This window comes from Panulirus ornatus, chromosome 2 (assembly GCF_036320965.1).
Source record: "Panulirus ornatus isolate Po-2019 chromosome 2, ASM3632096v1, whole genome shotgun sequence".
Lineage (NCBI taxonomy): Eukaryota > Metazoa > Arthropoda > Malacostraca > Decapoda > Palinuridae > Panulirus > Panulirus ornatus.
This window is the reverse complement of record NC_092225.1, coordinates 79,028,322-79,045,112: the sequence shown is the minus strand read 5'-3', so window position 1 is coordinate 79,045,112 and position 16,791 is coordinate 79,028,322. Positions and strand designations below refer to the sequence as shown.

At 40.3% G+C, this 16,791-nt stretch overlaps 1 protein-coding gene across 6 annotated transcripts in view; it reads left to right on the top strand.

The window, feature by feature from the left end:
* The window catches only part of ecd (ecdysoneless cell cycle regulator), a 708,809-nt gene that overhangs the window by 632,189 nt on the left and 59,829 nt on the right, over positions 1–16,791 (top strand). For 3 of the 6 annotated variants that reach the window (XM_071678023.1, XM_071678004.1, XM_071678017.1), the window contains exon 5: positions 13,461–13,535. The exons of 2 other annotated variants lie outside the window; for them this stretch is intronic. In XM_071678023.1, coding sequence (XP_071534124.1) covers positions 13,461–13,535 — 75 coding nt within the window. Of the gene's footprint in view, positions 1–13,460; positions 13,562–16,791 lie in introns of all 6 variants that reach the window. One more of the 6 variants, XM_071678041.1, reaches the window with a different exon arrangement.

Here is a 16,791-nt window from a genome sequence, read left to right as displayed (position 1 = left end):
CACGTCGTTCCAATTCACTGTATTCCTTGCACGCCTTTCACCCTCCTGTATGTTCAGTCCCCGATCGCTCAAAAACATTTTCACTCCATCCTTCCACCTCCAGTTGGTCTCCCGCTTCTTCTTCCCTCCACCTCTGACACATATATCCTCTTTGTCAATCTTTCCTAACTCATTCTCCATGTGTCCAAACTATTTCAACATATCCTCTTCTGCTCTGTCAATCACACACTTTTTATTACCACACATCTCTTTGACCCTTTCATTGCTTACTCGATCAAACCACATCACACCACATATAGCCCTCAAAAATCTTATTTCCAACACATCCACCCTTCGCACAACCCTATCTATGGCCCATACCTCACAACTATTTCACAGTGTTGAAACCACTATTCCTTCAAACATACCCATTTTTGCTCTCCGAGATAATGTTCTCGCCTTCCACACATTTTTCAACGCTCCCAGAGCATTTACCTCCTCCCCCACCGTGTGACTCACTTCCGCTTGTATGGTTCCGTCAGCTGCTAAGTCCACTCTCAGATATCTGAAGCGCTTCAGTTCCTCCAGTTTTTCTCCTTTCAAACTTATATCCCAGTTAACTTTTCTCTCAACCCTACTGTACCTAATAACCTTGTTCTTATTCTCATTTACTCTCAACTTTGTTCTTTCACACTCTTAAACAAACTCAGTCACCAACTTCTGCAGTTTCTCACCCGAATCAGCCACCAGCGCTGTATCATCAGCGAACAACTGACTCGCTTTCCATGCCCTCTAATTGGCAACAGACTGCATACTTGCCCCTCTTTCCAAAATCTCGCATTCATCTCCCAAACAACCCCATCCATAAACAAATTAAACAACCATGGCGACATCACACACCCCTGCCGCAAACCGACATTTACTAGGAACCATTTACTTTCCTCTTTTCCTACTCGTACCCATGCCTTACATCCTCGGTAAAAACTTTTCACTGCTTCTAGCAACTTACCTCCCACACCTTATACTCTTAAAACCTTCCACAAAGCATCTTTATCCAAGCTATCGTATGCCTTCTATAGTTCCATAAATGCTTTGTACAAATTCATCTGTTCTTTTAAGTATTTCTCACATACATTCTACAAAGCAAACACCTGATCCACACATCCTCTTCCACTTCTGAAACCACACTGCTCTTCCTCAGTCTGATGCTCTGTACATGTTTTTACCCCCGCTATCAATACCATCCCATATGATTTCCCAGGAATACTCAACAAACTTATACCTCTTTGATTTGAACACTCACCTTTATCCCCTTTGCTTTTGTACATTGGTACTATGCATGTATTCCTCCAATCCTCAGGCTTTTCACCATGATCCCTTTTGAATATTTTTACCAACCAGTCAACAACACAGTCACCCCCCCCCCTTTTTTTTTTTTAAATAAATTCCACTGCAATACCATCCAATCCCGCCAACTTGCCGTCTTTCATCTTCAGCAAAGCTTTCACTACCTCTTCTCTGTTCACCAAACCATTCTCCCTGATCCTCTCACTCTACTTTCCACCTCGACCAAAACACCCTATATCTGCCACTCTATCATCAAACACATCCAATAAACCTTGAAAATACTCACTCCATCTCCTCACTTCATCACTACTTGTTATTACCTCCCCGTTTGCCCCCTTCACCGATGTTCCCATTGGTTCTCTTTGTCTTACGCACTTTATTTACCTCCTTCCAAAAGATCTTTTTATCCTCCCTAAAATTTAATTATACTGTCTCACCCCAATTCTCATTTGCTCTCTTTTTCACCTCTTGCACCATTCTCTTGACCTCCTGCCAATTTCTTTAATACCTTTCCCAGTCATTTCCATTACTTTCCTGCAAAAATCGTCCAAACGCCTCTCTTCTCTTTCACCAACAATCTTACTTCTTCATCTTACCACTCGCTACCCTTTCTAATCTGCCCACCTCCCACCTTTCTCATGCCACATGTATCTTTTGCGCAAGCCATCACTGCTTCCCTAAATACATCCCATTCTTCCCCCACTCCCCTTACGTCATTTGCTGTCAACTCTTGCCATTCTGCGCTCAAGCTCTCCTGATATTTCCTGACACAAGTCTCCTTTCCAAGCTCACTTATTCTCACCACTCTCTCCTCACCAAAATTCTCTTCTTTTCTGAAAGCCTCTACAAATCTTCACCTTCGCCTCCTTAAGATAGTGATCAGACATCCCTCCAGCTGCCCCTTTCAGCACATTGACATCCAAAAGTCTCTTGTACACGCCTATCAATTAACGCATAATCCAGCAACGCCCTCTGGCGTTATATATACATATGTATACATATCTTTTTAAACCAGATATTCCCAATGACCAGTCTCTTTTCAGCTGACAAATCCACAAGCTCTTCACCATTTCAATTTACAACACTGAACACTCCAAGGAAACAGACGAAAGAATGGCCAAACCCTACCACAGTATACATGTATGTACATACACGCCACATACGCACATATACATACCTATACATTTCAACGCATACATACATATACATACACAGACGTATACATATATACACATGTACATATTCATACATGGTGTCTTCATCCATTCCTGCCGCCACCCTGCCACACATGAAATGACCCCCCCCCCCCCCCCCCCGCACGCGCGCGAGGTAGCGCTAGGAAAAGGCAACAAAAACCACATTCGTTCACACTCAGCCTCTAGCTGTCATGTATAATGCACCGAAACCACAGCTCCCTTTCCACACCCAGGCCCCACAAAACTTTCTATGATTTACCCCAGACGCTTCACGTGCCCTGGTTCAGTCCATTGACAGCACGTCGACCGTTGTATACCACATAGTTCCATTCACTCTATTCCTTGCACGCTTTTCACTCTCCTGCATGTTCAGGCCCCGATCCCTCAAAATCTTTTTCACTCCATCCTTCCACCTCCAATTTGATCTCCCACTTCTCGTTCCCTCCACCTCTGACACATGTATCCTTTGTCAATCTTTCCTCATTCATTCTCTCCATGTGACCTACCCATTTTAATACACCCTCTTCTGCTCTCTCAACCACACTCTTTTTATTACCACACATCTCTCTTACCCTTTCATTACTAACTCGATCAAACCACCTCACATGACATATAGTCCTCAAACATCTCATTTCCAACACATCCACCCTCCTCCGCACAACTCTATCTATAGCCCACGCCTCGCAACCATATAACATTGTCGGAACCACTATTCCTTCAAACATACCCATTTTTGCTTTCCGAGATAATGTTCTCGACTTCCACATATTTTTCAACACTCAGAATTTTCGATCCCTTCCCCACCCTGTGACTAACTTCTGCTTCTATGGTTCCATCCTGTGCTAAATTCACTCCCAGAAATCTAAAACACTTCACTTTCTCCAGTTTTTCTCCCTTTAAACACACACACACACACATGTATATATCTATCTATCTATCTGTATATATATATATATATATATATATATATATATATATATATATATATATATATATATATTTTTTTTTTTTTTTTTTTTTTTTTTTTTTTTTATACTTTGTCGCTGTCTCCCGCGTTTGCGAGGTAGCGCAAGGAAACAGACGAAAGAAATGGCCCAACCCCCCCCCCCCCCATACACATGTACATACGTCCACACACGCAAATATACATACCTACACAGCTTTCCATGGTTTACCCCAGACGCTTCACATGCCTTGATTCAATCCACTGACAGCACGTCAACCCCTGTATACCACATCGCTCCAATTCACTCTATTCCTTGCCCTCCTTTCACCCTCCTGCATGTTCAGGCCCCGATCACACAAAATCTTTTTCACTCCATCTTTCCACCTCCAATTTGGTCTCCCTCTTCTCCTCGTTCCCTCCACCTCCGACACATATATCCTCTTGGTCAATCTTTCCTCACTCATTCTCTCCATGTGCCCAAACCATTTCAAAACACCCTCTTCTGCTCTCTCAACCACGCTCTTTTTATTTCCACACATCTCTCTTACCCTTACGTTACTCACTCGCTCAAACCACCTCACACCACACATTGTCCTCAAACATCTCATTTCCAGCACATCCATCCTCCTGCGCACATCTCTATCCATAGCCCACGCCTCGCAACCATACAACATTGTTGGAACCACTATTCCTTCAAACATACCCATTTTTGCTTTCCGAGATAATGTTCTCGACTTCCACACATTTTTCAAGGCTCCCAAAATTTTCGCCCCCTCCCCCACCCTATGATCCACTTCCGCTTCCATGGTTCCATCCGCTGACAGATCCACTCCCAGATATCTAAAACACTTCACTTCCTCCAGTTTTTCTCCATTCAAACTCACCTCCCAATTGACTTGACCCTCACCCCTACTGTACCTAATAACCTTGCTCTTATTCACATTTACTCTTAACTTTCTACTTCCACACACTTTACCAAACTCAGTCACCAGCTTCTGCAGTTTCTCACATGAATCAGCCACCAGCGCTGTATCATCAGCGAACAACAACTGACTCACTTCCCAAGCTCTCTCATCCCCAACATATATATATATATATATATATATATATATATATATATATATATTTCTTTCAAACTTCGCCATTTCCCGCGTTAGCAAGGTAGCGTTAAGAACAGAGGACTGGGCCTCTGAGGGAATATCCTCACCTGGCCTCCTTCTCTGTTCCTTCTTTTGGAAAATTAAAAAAAAAAAAAAAAAGAGGGGAGGATTTCCAGCCCCCCGCTCCCTCCCCTTTTAGTCGCCTTCTACGACACGCAGGGAATACGTGGGAAGTATTCTTTCTCCCCTATCCCCAGGGATTATATATATATATATATATATATTTTTTTTTTTTTTCATACTATTCGCCATTTCCCGCGACAGCGAGGTAGCATTAAGAACAGAGGACTGGGCCCTTGAGGGAATATCCTCACCTGGACCTCTTCTCTGTTCCTTCTTTTGGAAAATTAAAAAAAAAAAAAGAAAAATATATATATATATATATATATATATATATATATATATATATATATATATATATATATATATATATATATGTGTGTGTGTGTGTATACCTTCCTGCTTCATATGTTTGCAGTTTCTTGTGTTAGTGAGGTAGCATCAAGAACAGATGAATAAAGGCAGCATTCGCCTTCATACATTCTATTACTGTCATATGAAATGTACTAAAACTACAACCCCCTAGCTACAACTAACCCCACACACCCTTTCCATGGCTTCTCCGGCCGCTTCACAAGCCTTGTTTTGGTCCATTGACAGCACATTGGCCCTTGTATATCACTTCGTTCCATTTCACTCTATCCTGTGCATGCCTTTTACCTTCCTGTGTTCCATCTTCAATTTCCTTCACATTTTACAGATATATCCTCGTTGTCAACCATTCCTCACTCATTCTCTCCATCTTTCTAAAACATTTCAGCAAATCCTCTTCAGTTCTCTCAATCGCATTCTTCTTACTACAACTTCACTTTCTTCCCTTCTTATGATTTAATCAACTCGCACCACATATTTTTCCCTTATAATTGTGAATACATGAATTTCCTCTCGTATGTAAACTTTTTTTTCTATGACACATTTCATATATGGAGAAATGACTTCTTTTCTCTTTCATTTCAGGTAAAACTGTATTGTACAGGGAGTTGTGGACTGACCTAATAAGGTAAGGCTGGTGGCACGGGTGTACTTTGCTTGGAGAATCCCAATGACGAAAGACTGGCCTTTCCCGTCTTTTACATATTGCGGCCGAAGATACGATCTGGGAGCATACTGCAACCCTACAGCAAGTCCGTGCAACTTTTTGGGCGTGATTGCCTGATGTTTGAGCAGCCCCAGGGTTGAGGTTAAAGGACATGCCATCATGGGCGTATGCTCGAGGATTGCATCGTCGTGCCAAGGTGGTGGCGGCTTTAAGAGTTTTGACTTTCATGGACAGTCGTTTGAAAAATAGTGTACCTTCAACAATAGAAAATAGTTAGCTTAATTGTGGTGACCTGGTACAATATTGATACTGTCCAGGTATATTTAGGATCGTAATGGTAAAGGTGACACCATGCTACATTTTTAGACCAGAGAACCCTATTTATATCTTGAAATGTGATTGTATTCTTTAACAAAGGTTAGGATTCGGAAAGTTTAGAAGCATTAGTAGGTCATATTGAGAAGAAATTGCTGCGATAAGTAAAGCTTTATTTTCAGAACTGTATGGTCCATTGAATAATTGTTCTGAAAGTATCGTTTATATCCAAAAGAAATTTTTTTAATTTACACTAGGGCGTCTTCAAATTACACACACACACACACACACACACACACACACACACACACACATATATATATATATATATATATATATATATATATATATATATATATATTTTATTTTATTTATTATACTTTGTCGCTGTCTCCCGCGTTTGCGAGGTAGCGCAAGGAAATAGACGAAAGAAATGGCCCAACCACCCCCCCCCCCCCCATACACATGTATATACATACGTCCACACACGCAAATATACATACCTACACAGCTTTCCATGGTTTACCCCAGACGCTTCACATGCCTTGATTCAATCCACTGACAGCACGTCAACCCCTGTATACCACATCGCTCCAATTCACTCTATTCCTTGCCCTCCTTTCACCCTCCTGCATGTTCAGGCCCCGATCACACAAAATCCTTTTCACTCCATCTTTCCACCTCCAATTTGGTCTCCCTCTTCTCCTCGTTCCCTCCACCTCCGACACATATATCCTCTTGGTCAATCTTTCCTCACTCATTCTCTCCATGTGCCCAAACCATTTCAAAACACCCTCTTCTGCTCTCTCAACCACGCTCTTTTTATTTCCACACATCTCTCTTACCCTTACGTTACTTACTCGATCAAACCACCTCACACCACACATTGTCCTCAAACATCTCATTTCCAGCACATCCATCCTCCTGCGCACAACTCTATCCATAGCCCACGCCTCGCAACCATACAACATTGTTGGAACCACTATTCCTTCAAACATACCCATTTTTGCTTTCCGAGATAATGTTCTCGACTTCCACACATTTTTCAAGGCTCCCAAAATTGTCGCCCCCTCCCCCACCCTATGATCCACTTCCGCTTCCATGGTTCCATCCGCTGACAGATCCACTCCCAGATATCTATATATATATATATATATATATATATATATATATATATATATATATATATATATATATATATATATATATATAATCACTAGTCCGTGATGATAGTATGAAGGTGGAGTCGCACTTCAATAGGAGTTCATGCAATTTTATTCAGTATGTAATTTTTCTATACATGTGACACGACATGTTTCGTGGATACAATGCACATCATCAGGTGCCAGTACATAAGTTATTTGACTCCGAACAGCACACTTGATTCCCGCCGGCCAACACCAATCGGTATAGTCCAAGCACTGTCTGCTTTGTCTAGCAGTAACCGTTGTAAGGGAGAGTAAGGGGGGATCACGTGCCCTGGGTTGACCTGGGTAGCTGGATGTGGCCTGAACAACTTTTTTTGCTTTCGTGTATTGTCAGTTCTTTCATAGGTAGGTGGGTGTGTCCTGAAACTTTTTTTTTGTTTTGTTTTCGTATTTTGTCAATTCTCTCCTAATTATTTGGTTAAGGCTAGGATGGGCTTTAGAATTCCCTGGGGATAAATTAAAGTTCTTAGTGTTAGCAATTAAGACAGTTTTATGGTTGTTGCGAGTGGCATAATCAGCAGATGGGGTTATGCCACACGCAACATCATTGAATCTGTCTTGATTGCTAATATTAAGAACTTTACTTTGTCCCCACGCAATTTGAAAGCCCATCCTAGCATTAACCAAATCATTACGAGAGAATTGACAAAAAACGAAAACAAAGTTGTTCAGGACACATCCAACTACCCAGGTCACGTGATCCACCCTTAATCACTCTCCCTTACAACGGTTACTGCCAGACAAAGCAGACAGTGCTTGGTCTATACCGATTAGTTGGACGGCGGGAATAAAGGGTAATGTTGGGGTTTAGATAACTAAGTGCTGGCACCTGATGAGGTGGATTGTATCCTCGAAACATATCGTGCCACATGTATAGAAAATTTACATGTTAGATGAAATTGTATGAACTACTGAGGTGTGATTTTACCTTTATATATATATATATATATATATATATATATATATATATATATATATATATATATATATGTATATGTATGTATGTATGTATATTGACGTGCTGTCAGTGGATTGACTCAGGGCATGTGAAGCGTCTGTGGTAAACCATGGAAAAGTCTCTGGGGCCTGGATGTGGAAAGGAAGCTGTGATTTCGGTGCATTACGCATGACAGCTAGAGACTGAGTGTAAACGAATGTGGCCTTCTTGTCTTTTCCTAGCCCTTCCTCGTGGGTGTGTATGCGCCACACATGAAAAACAGCCCTCCCCCCCCTCCCCACGCGCGCGCGAGGTAGCGCTAGGAAAAGACAACAAAGATATATATATATATATATATATATATATATATATATATATATATATATATATATATATATATATAGAGAGAGAGAGAGAGAGAGAGAGAGAGAGAGAGAGAGAGAGAGAGAAGAGAGGGGCAGCTGGAGAGATGTCTGATCATTATCTTGTGGAGGCGAAGGTGAAGATTTGTTGAGGTTTTCAGAAAAGAAGAGAGAATGTTGCGCTGAAGAGAGTGGTGAGAGTGAGTGAGCTTAGATAGGAGACTTGTGTGAGGAAGTACCAGGAGATATTGAGTGCAGAATGGAAAAAGGTGAGAGGAAATGACGTAAGGGGGAGTGGAGGAGGAATGGGATGTATTTAGGGAAGCAGTGATAGCTTGCGCAAAAGATGCTCGTGGCATGAGAAAGGTGGGAGGTGGGCAGATTAGAAAAGGTAGTTAGTAGTGGGATGAAGTAAGATTGTTAGTGAAAGAGAAGAGAGAGGCGTTTTTGGACGATTTTTGCAGGGAAGTAGAGCAAATGACTGGGAGATGTATAAAAGAAAGCGGTAGGAGGTCAAGAGAAAGGTGCAAGAGATGAAAAGGAGGGCATATGAGAGTTGGGGTGAGAGAGTATCACTGAATTTTAGGGAACGTAAAATGATGTTTTTTTGGGGGTAAATAAAGTGCGTAAGACAATAGAAGAAATGGGAACATCGGTGAAGGGTCAGATGGGGAGTGATAATAAGTAGTGAAGTGAGGAGATGGAGTGAGTATTTTGAAGGTTTGTTGAATGTGTATGATGATAGTGTGTCAGATAGAAGTTGTTTTGGTTGGGGTGGTGTGCGAAGTGAGAGGGTCAGGGAGAATGGTTTGGTAAACAGAGAAGAGGTAATGAAAGCTTTGCGGAAGATGAAAGCCGGCAAGGCGGCGGGTTTGGATGGTATTGTAGTGGAATTTATTAAAAAAAAGGGGAGGACTGTGTTGTTCACTTGTTGGTGAGGATATTCACTGTATGTCTGGGTCATAGTGGCGTGCCTGAGGATTGGCGGAATGCATGCATAGTGCCATCGTACAAATGCAAAGGGGGTAAAGGTGAGTGTTCAAATTACAGAGGTATAAGTTTGTTGAGTATTCCTGGGAAATTATGTGGGAGGGTATTGATTGAGAGGGTGAAGGCATGCCCAGAGCATCAGACTGGGGAAGAGCAGTGTGGATTCAGAAGTGGTAGAGGATGTGTGGATCAGGTGTTTGCTTTGGAGAATGTATGTGAGAAATACTTAGAAAAACAAATGGATTTGTATGTAGCATTTATGGATCTGGAGAAGGCATATGATAGAGATGCTCTGTAGAAGGTATTAAGAATATATGGCGTGGGAGGCAAGTTGCTAGAAGCAGTGAAAAGTTTTTATCGAGGAGGTAAGGCATGTGTACGAGTAGGAAGAGAGGAAAGTGATTGGTTCTCAGTGAATGTCGGTTTGCGGCAGGGGTGCGTGATGTCTCCATGGTTGTTTAATTTGTTTATGGATGGGGTTGTTAGGGAGGTAAATGCAAGAGTTTTGGAAAGAGGGGCAAGTATGCAGTCTGTTGCGGATGAGAGGGTTTGGGAAGTGAGTCAGTTGTTGTTCGCTGATGATACAGCGCTGGTGGCTGATTCGGGTGATAAAGTGCAGAAGCTGGTGACTGAGTTTGGTAAAGTGTGTGAAAGAAGAAAGCTGAGAGTAAATGTGAACAAGAGCAAGGTTATTAGATACAGTAGGCTTAGGGAGAAGTCAATTGGGAGGTAAGTTTGAATGGAGAAAAACTGGAGGAAGTGAAGTGCTTTAGATATCTAGGGGGTGGATTTGGGAGCGGATAGAACCATGGAAGCGGAAGTGAGTCACATTGTTGGGGAGGGGGCGAAAATTCTGGGAGCGTTAATAAGTGTGTGGAAGGCGAGAACATTACCCTCGGGAAGCAAAAATGGCTATGTTTGAAGGAGTAGTGGTTCCAACAATGTTATATGGTTGCGAGGCGTGGGCTATAGATAGGGTTGTGAGGGGGAGGGTGGATGTGTTGGAAATGAGATGTTTGAGGACAATATGTGGTGTGAGGTGGTTTGATCGAGTAAGTAATGAAAGGGTAAGAGGGATGTGTGATAATAAAAAGAGTGTGGTTGAGAGAGCAGAAGAGGGTGTATTGAAATGGTTTGGTCACACAGAGAGAACAAGTGAGGAAAGATTGACCAAGAGGATATATGTGTCAGAGGTGGAGGGAACGATAGGTGGGAGACCAAATCGCAGGTGGAAGGATGGAAGTGAAAAAGATTTTGAGCGATCGGGGCCTGAACATGCAGGAGGGTGAAAGGCGCGCAAGGAATAGAGTGAATTGGAACGATGTGGTATACCGGGGTCGACGTGCTGTCAGTGCATTGAACCAGGGCATGTGAAGCGTCTGGGGTAAACCATGGAAAGTTTTGTGGGGCCTGGATTTGGAAAGGGAGCTGTGGTTTCGGTGCATTATACATGACAGCTAGAGATTGAGATTGAACAAATGTGGCCTTTGTTGTCTTTTCCTAGCGCTACTTCGTGCGCATGAGGGGGGGGGGGGGGAGTTGTCATTTCATGTGTGGCGGGTTGGCGATGGCAATGAATAAAGGCAGCTAGTATGAATTACGTACGTGTGTATATATGTATATGTCTGTGTATGTATATATATATGTATACGTTGAAATGTATAGGTATGTATATGTGCGTGTGTGGACGTGTATGTATATACATGTGTATGTGGGTGGTTGGGCCATTCTTTCATCTGTTTCTTTGCGTTACCTCGCTAACGCAGGAGACAGCGACAAAGTATAATAATAATTATATATATATATATATATATATATATATATATATATATATATACGCACACACAAGTTGAAAACGTTGTCTTTATATTACGATATATTTTGAAGATGTGTAAGGAGCTAGAAATTATATTAACATTGGAAAAGGCAACTAAGGAAAAATTATTTACTCTGAGCGCGTTTAATATCGGGATTATTTTTTTTTTCATACTGAAGAATTGTTTTAATTATCGATAAAGAGATAAATCAGCTGGGAAGAAAAGAAACATATTTAATTTTCATGGAAAAATTATACAGACCAACCTGGATGTGGGGTTTACGTGGGCCTGCGGACTGCGGCATCCAACTAGCTTGGTCGACCAGCGACCCACCCCAGCAGCACTGTAGCTGTTAGGGCAGAAGACCAGTGAAGACCATTGGATATATTTCTTTCATACGTTTTTTGATAATTTATATCAAATATTTGTATTGATTTCGGTTTTGACGTGTTGCTGGAGCAAAATAATTGTCAAATGCTTTATATAATGGAATTTTGATTGCTTTACGCATGCTGTGTTTCGCTTCCCTCATGTTTTATTTATTGAGTTGCAAAAATGCTTCTTGTAATTCTTGAAATATTTCGATTAGCTGCTAGTTTTCGCCTTGCATGATCACTGTTGGACGTTTAATATGCAAAAAAAAAAAAAAAAAGATAAAGCAGTCCAATACCCTACTTGTTAGAGAAGTGTGTGTCCGACGATAGATAACCGATTTTGTTTTGTGAAACGGCATAACAGGTGACCTCAGCTTGCTCCATATTTTATTGTATCTTAAGTTTATATGTTTCAAGTGGAAGCTGGTAATCGTCAGTGTTCAAGAAACGTTTCACCTTGTTCAGTGATTTAAAACATCCTTGCACGCTGTTACGGCATTTGTTTACCCTAAGGATACCTTAAGGAAACCTATCCTAGGTATTTTATGCTAGCCGAGAGCCCAAACTAAAGCTAACCTAAGCAGTTTATGCTATCCTAGGTTGGAACAATGCCTTACTTTAACGAAATTGATTATATACAACCCCACATTTCCTTGATGTACTGATCCATATAAACTTTGTGGGGTTCAATTCAGGAAGGAGGAGTCGATGCGGGATAGTGCATTCACTGGATATTTCACTTTTTTCTAGCATCAGATCAATTGACCCCTAAAGTTATCAGAAAAATCGATTAATAAAGTAGCCCAAGGAAATTAAGTTATCCCTGGTAACTAGTATTTTTGGCACATTCTTCTCTGAGGTTGGTATAATCACATAATTTTACTAGGACTTATTGTGATGATTGTTAGCTGTGAAATTACTGAATTGATATGTTATTATTCATTTAAAGTAACCCCTTTGAGTATGACCGTAATATCTTTGAATGGCTTTGTGAGACCTGGAACCCTACGATACTACCTAGAATATGATGGCCAAAGAAGGTACCGGTTAAGCTCCATTGTCGTATATTGTTATTCAGGGGATTAATAGTAAATTTACATAGGGTCATGTAGGTAGGCAAGGACAGGCTCTCTTAGTAACGTAGGACTGATTGCGAAAAAATTTGAATGGTTATGCTAGTTTTTCTTGAATCAGTTCTCGGAAACCTTCAAATATCAAAAAGATTTTTGTATTCATAGCACTTTCTTTTTCAAGTTTGTCTCATTTTAGAAGTTATGAAATTTCATAACTGTATGCTGAAGCTTTCTTGGTTACGCCTCTTAGTTGATGTAAATAGTTAATGGTGTCTCATTCGTTTCTTTGCTGAGAGTGAACTAGGAAGGGAAATAGAAAGCTGATAACATATTGGGATTGGAGTTCACTTATATGATTATATATATATATATATATATATATATATATATATATATATATATATATATATATATATATATATATATATATATATTGCTAGTTTTTGTTAAAAGCATGCATACTGATCCTTTCATGTAGGCCCACTAGGGAAAGCGATAATTAACTTATTCCTAATTTTTGTTAATCCATAAACATTTTGGTTAATTCTCTGTTGGAAACATTTGTATTTTTATTTCTGAGTCGTTTTAGAAATATTTTAGTTTCACCACCTTTATTTTTTTCTTTATTTTTCCTGAACCCAAAACTTTGCTTTACAGTTTATTTCATGGTTGACACACCAGGCTTGTGGGGGAGGCGTTGGCGAGCACGTGGTGCCGCGGTGGGCTGGTCAGGTGAGGTCAGTGGGTTGCAAACCGAGGTAAGTTGACTTGCAACTTTTCACTCTGTACGCTACTTCACCCTGTACGCTACCACATAGATCCTTAGTTATGGATAAATATGGTTCTCTGGTTCCTCCCAGAGCGGGGCTGGGGCCCAGCAGGGGTAGACTGTAAACATGTAGCGTACAACCATGTTAATTTTGTATATGTCCTCGGTGTCTCTTGTTTCAAAACTAGTGTTTTCATGGCCGGCTATAGGCATGTGCGGTACGGGGCCCCCGACAAAAATACTGACACAAACCCTATATTCTCATTAACGCTATCTGCCACAAGAGCACTCGTTGATCAGAAACACTGTGTGAATCACCTGCTGAATGAAAATGGATTCTAAATATATTTCAAATGTGTGTAATATAATTATAAGAGCTGAGAACCCTAAGCGTGAATATCGGAAGTTGCATGAAATCGACAATGCTTTTTTTTTTTATGCTTTCGCAAAGTGAAACACGATATAACTTGAACTTGGGAAATGTGGCTTACACGTATCCATATCAAAAAGAACAAAATGGGAATTGAAAAAGGTACTGTACTACAGTAAATTTTCCATGATTTGCAAGAAAGAAAATATCATCACAACAGCGCTAGAGATTTAGATCAGTATTGCAACGAAGTTTAGCTCAGACATTTTGGGTCAACACATTGACAATTTTTTTTTTTTTAAGTAATCAAAATTTGGGAAATAAGAATCGTTATGAAAATGTAAGCGTAGTCACTGCTTTGGTTGTAAAGAAAATGTAGTTTCTTTGTTTTGACGTTTGGTTGGTTGGCTGATTCTTTGGCCTAAGGCATATCGACTGCTATCAGTGCCATTTTGGAACCAGCAGTAGAAATAACTTGAACATCATCAGATGTTTTAAGATGATTCTAGGGCCATTTACGTATTCATTGCTTGTTTGACCCTTCCGGCGGATGAATCTTAGCCGGAAATTTAAGGTCTTCAAATGGTACTTTATCATCTATATCAGTGTTTCTCAATCTTTGTTTTCATTATGGCACCACCTTGCTCTGTAACATTTTTTCCCGACATTCTTCTAGTAGATCATATATATATATATATATATATATATATATATATATATATATATATATATATATATATATATATATATTTTTTTTTTTTTTTCTTTCTTTTAAACTATTTGCCATTTCCCGCGTTGGCGAGGTAGCGTTAAGAACAGAGGACTGGGCCTTTTTTGGAATATCCTCACCTGGCCCCCTCTGTTCCTTCTTTTGGAAAATTAAAAAAAAAAACGAGAGGGGAGGATTTCCAGCCCCCCGCTCCCTCCCCTTTTAGTCGCCTTCTACGACACGCGTGATCAAGATATTCCTATGAGTCCACGGGGAAAATGAAACACGAAAAGTTCCCAAGTGCACTTTCGTGTAATAATCACATCATCAGGGGAGACACAAGAGAGGAATATAAGTCAGTTGATATACATCGAAGAGACGAAGCTAGGACGCCATTTGGTAAACATGTGATTGTCCAAAACATGTTTTGGACAATCACCATGTTCCTTCCTTTGGAAAATAATAATAATGAAAAAAAAAAAAACGAGAGGGGAGGATTCCCAGCCCCCCGCTCCCTTCCCTTTTAGTCGCCTTCTACAACACGCAGGGAATACGTGGAAGTGTTCTTTCTCCCTTATCCCCAGGTATAATATATATATATATATGTGTGTGTGTGTGTGTGTGTGTGCAGTTGCACTGTTATCACTGGAAAAAAGAAAATAAGGGTGAGTACTTTCGATTATTACATCCTCAGACAGAGTGGGGGGGAGATACACGTGTTACTCCTTAAAAGCACACAGGTAGCAGCGAAGTGGGGCTTCACTAATCCCCATGTCGAGCAGGGTGGACACTAAATATGTGACCTGACGTGACGAAAGTACTCACTTTTTATTTTCTCTTTCCAGTGGTGATTGTGCATATACCTCTTCACGGTGAAGTGAAGGTTCTGCATATATATATATATATATATATATATATATATATATATATATATATATATATATATATATATCGATGAAAGTATGTGATTCATCGGGCAAAGATGGGATGTACGGAAGAGCTTGAAATATTTAGAGACAGTGTCTGGCATGAGGAAGGTTTAAGTTAATGATGATAGATTCAGAGAGAGGTGCGGTGATAAGAGTATGGTTGAGAGAGCTATAGAGGGTTTGCTGTGAAGTGATTTGGAAATATAGGGAGAATGAGTGAGGAAATGTTGACAAAGAGGATATATGTGTCAGTAGCGGACGTGACAAGGAGTAATGGAAGGATATAGCTGGTAAGATTTTGATTGCTCAGGATCTGAACATGCAGGAGGGTTAAAAGCTTGCGCGGGATGGAGCGAATTGGAACAATGTTGTACACAAAGGGTGACATGCTGTGAGTGGACTGAACCCGGTCTTATGAAGCAACCAAGGGAAACCGAGGAAGGCTGTGGTTTTGGTGCATGACACATGACGGCAAGAGAATGTATGTGAGCAAATCAGGCCTTTTGTTCGTATATATATATATATATATATATATATATATATATATATATATATATATATATATATATATATATGTATATATATATATATATATATATATATATATATATATATATATATATATATATATATATATATATATATATATATTCCTGAGTCCACTGACATATTTCTCGTGTGGCTCCCCTGATGATGTGATTATTACACGAAAGTGCTCTTGGGAACTTATCGTGTTTCATTTTCCCAGTGGACTCATTGGAATATATTTGATCACGCGCAAAATTGTAATCCTTTCCAATATATATATATATATATATATATATATATATATATATATATATATATATATATATATATATATATATATATACCTACCTTCCAGCGAAGGAACCCAGATGTCACAATGGAGTAACTAACTCAGGTGACTTAGTTGCAGGCTTGTTATATATTGCCTGAACTCTCTTGTTACGCTGGTCATCTTGTTGGCTTTGGTGGCATTCACAGGCCCTCCACGTAGCCGGCACCCGAGAGTGCTCTGCACGTCTGCCGAGTGTACCGGCGCGGAGCGTGACCAGTATACAGTGTCAGGTCATGCTAGCAGTGTCGCGTCCATCTCTTGAGACGACTTGATACACCGTCGTATCAGAAAACCGCAACCCCGTGACTCGATAGTACTGATGAGTTTCGCAGGAAAGCTTGAGTACATTTAT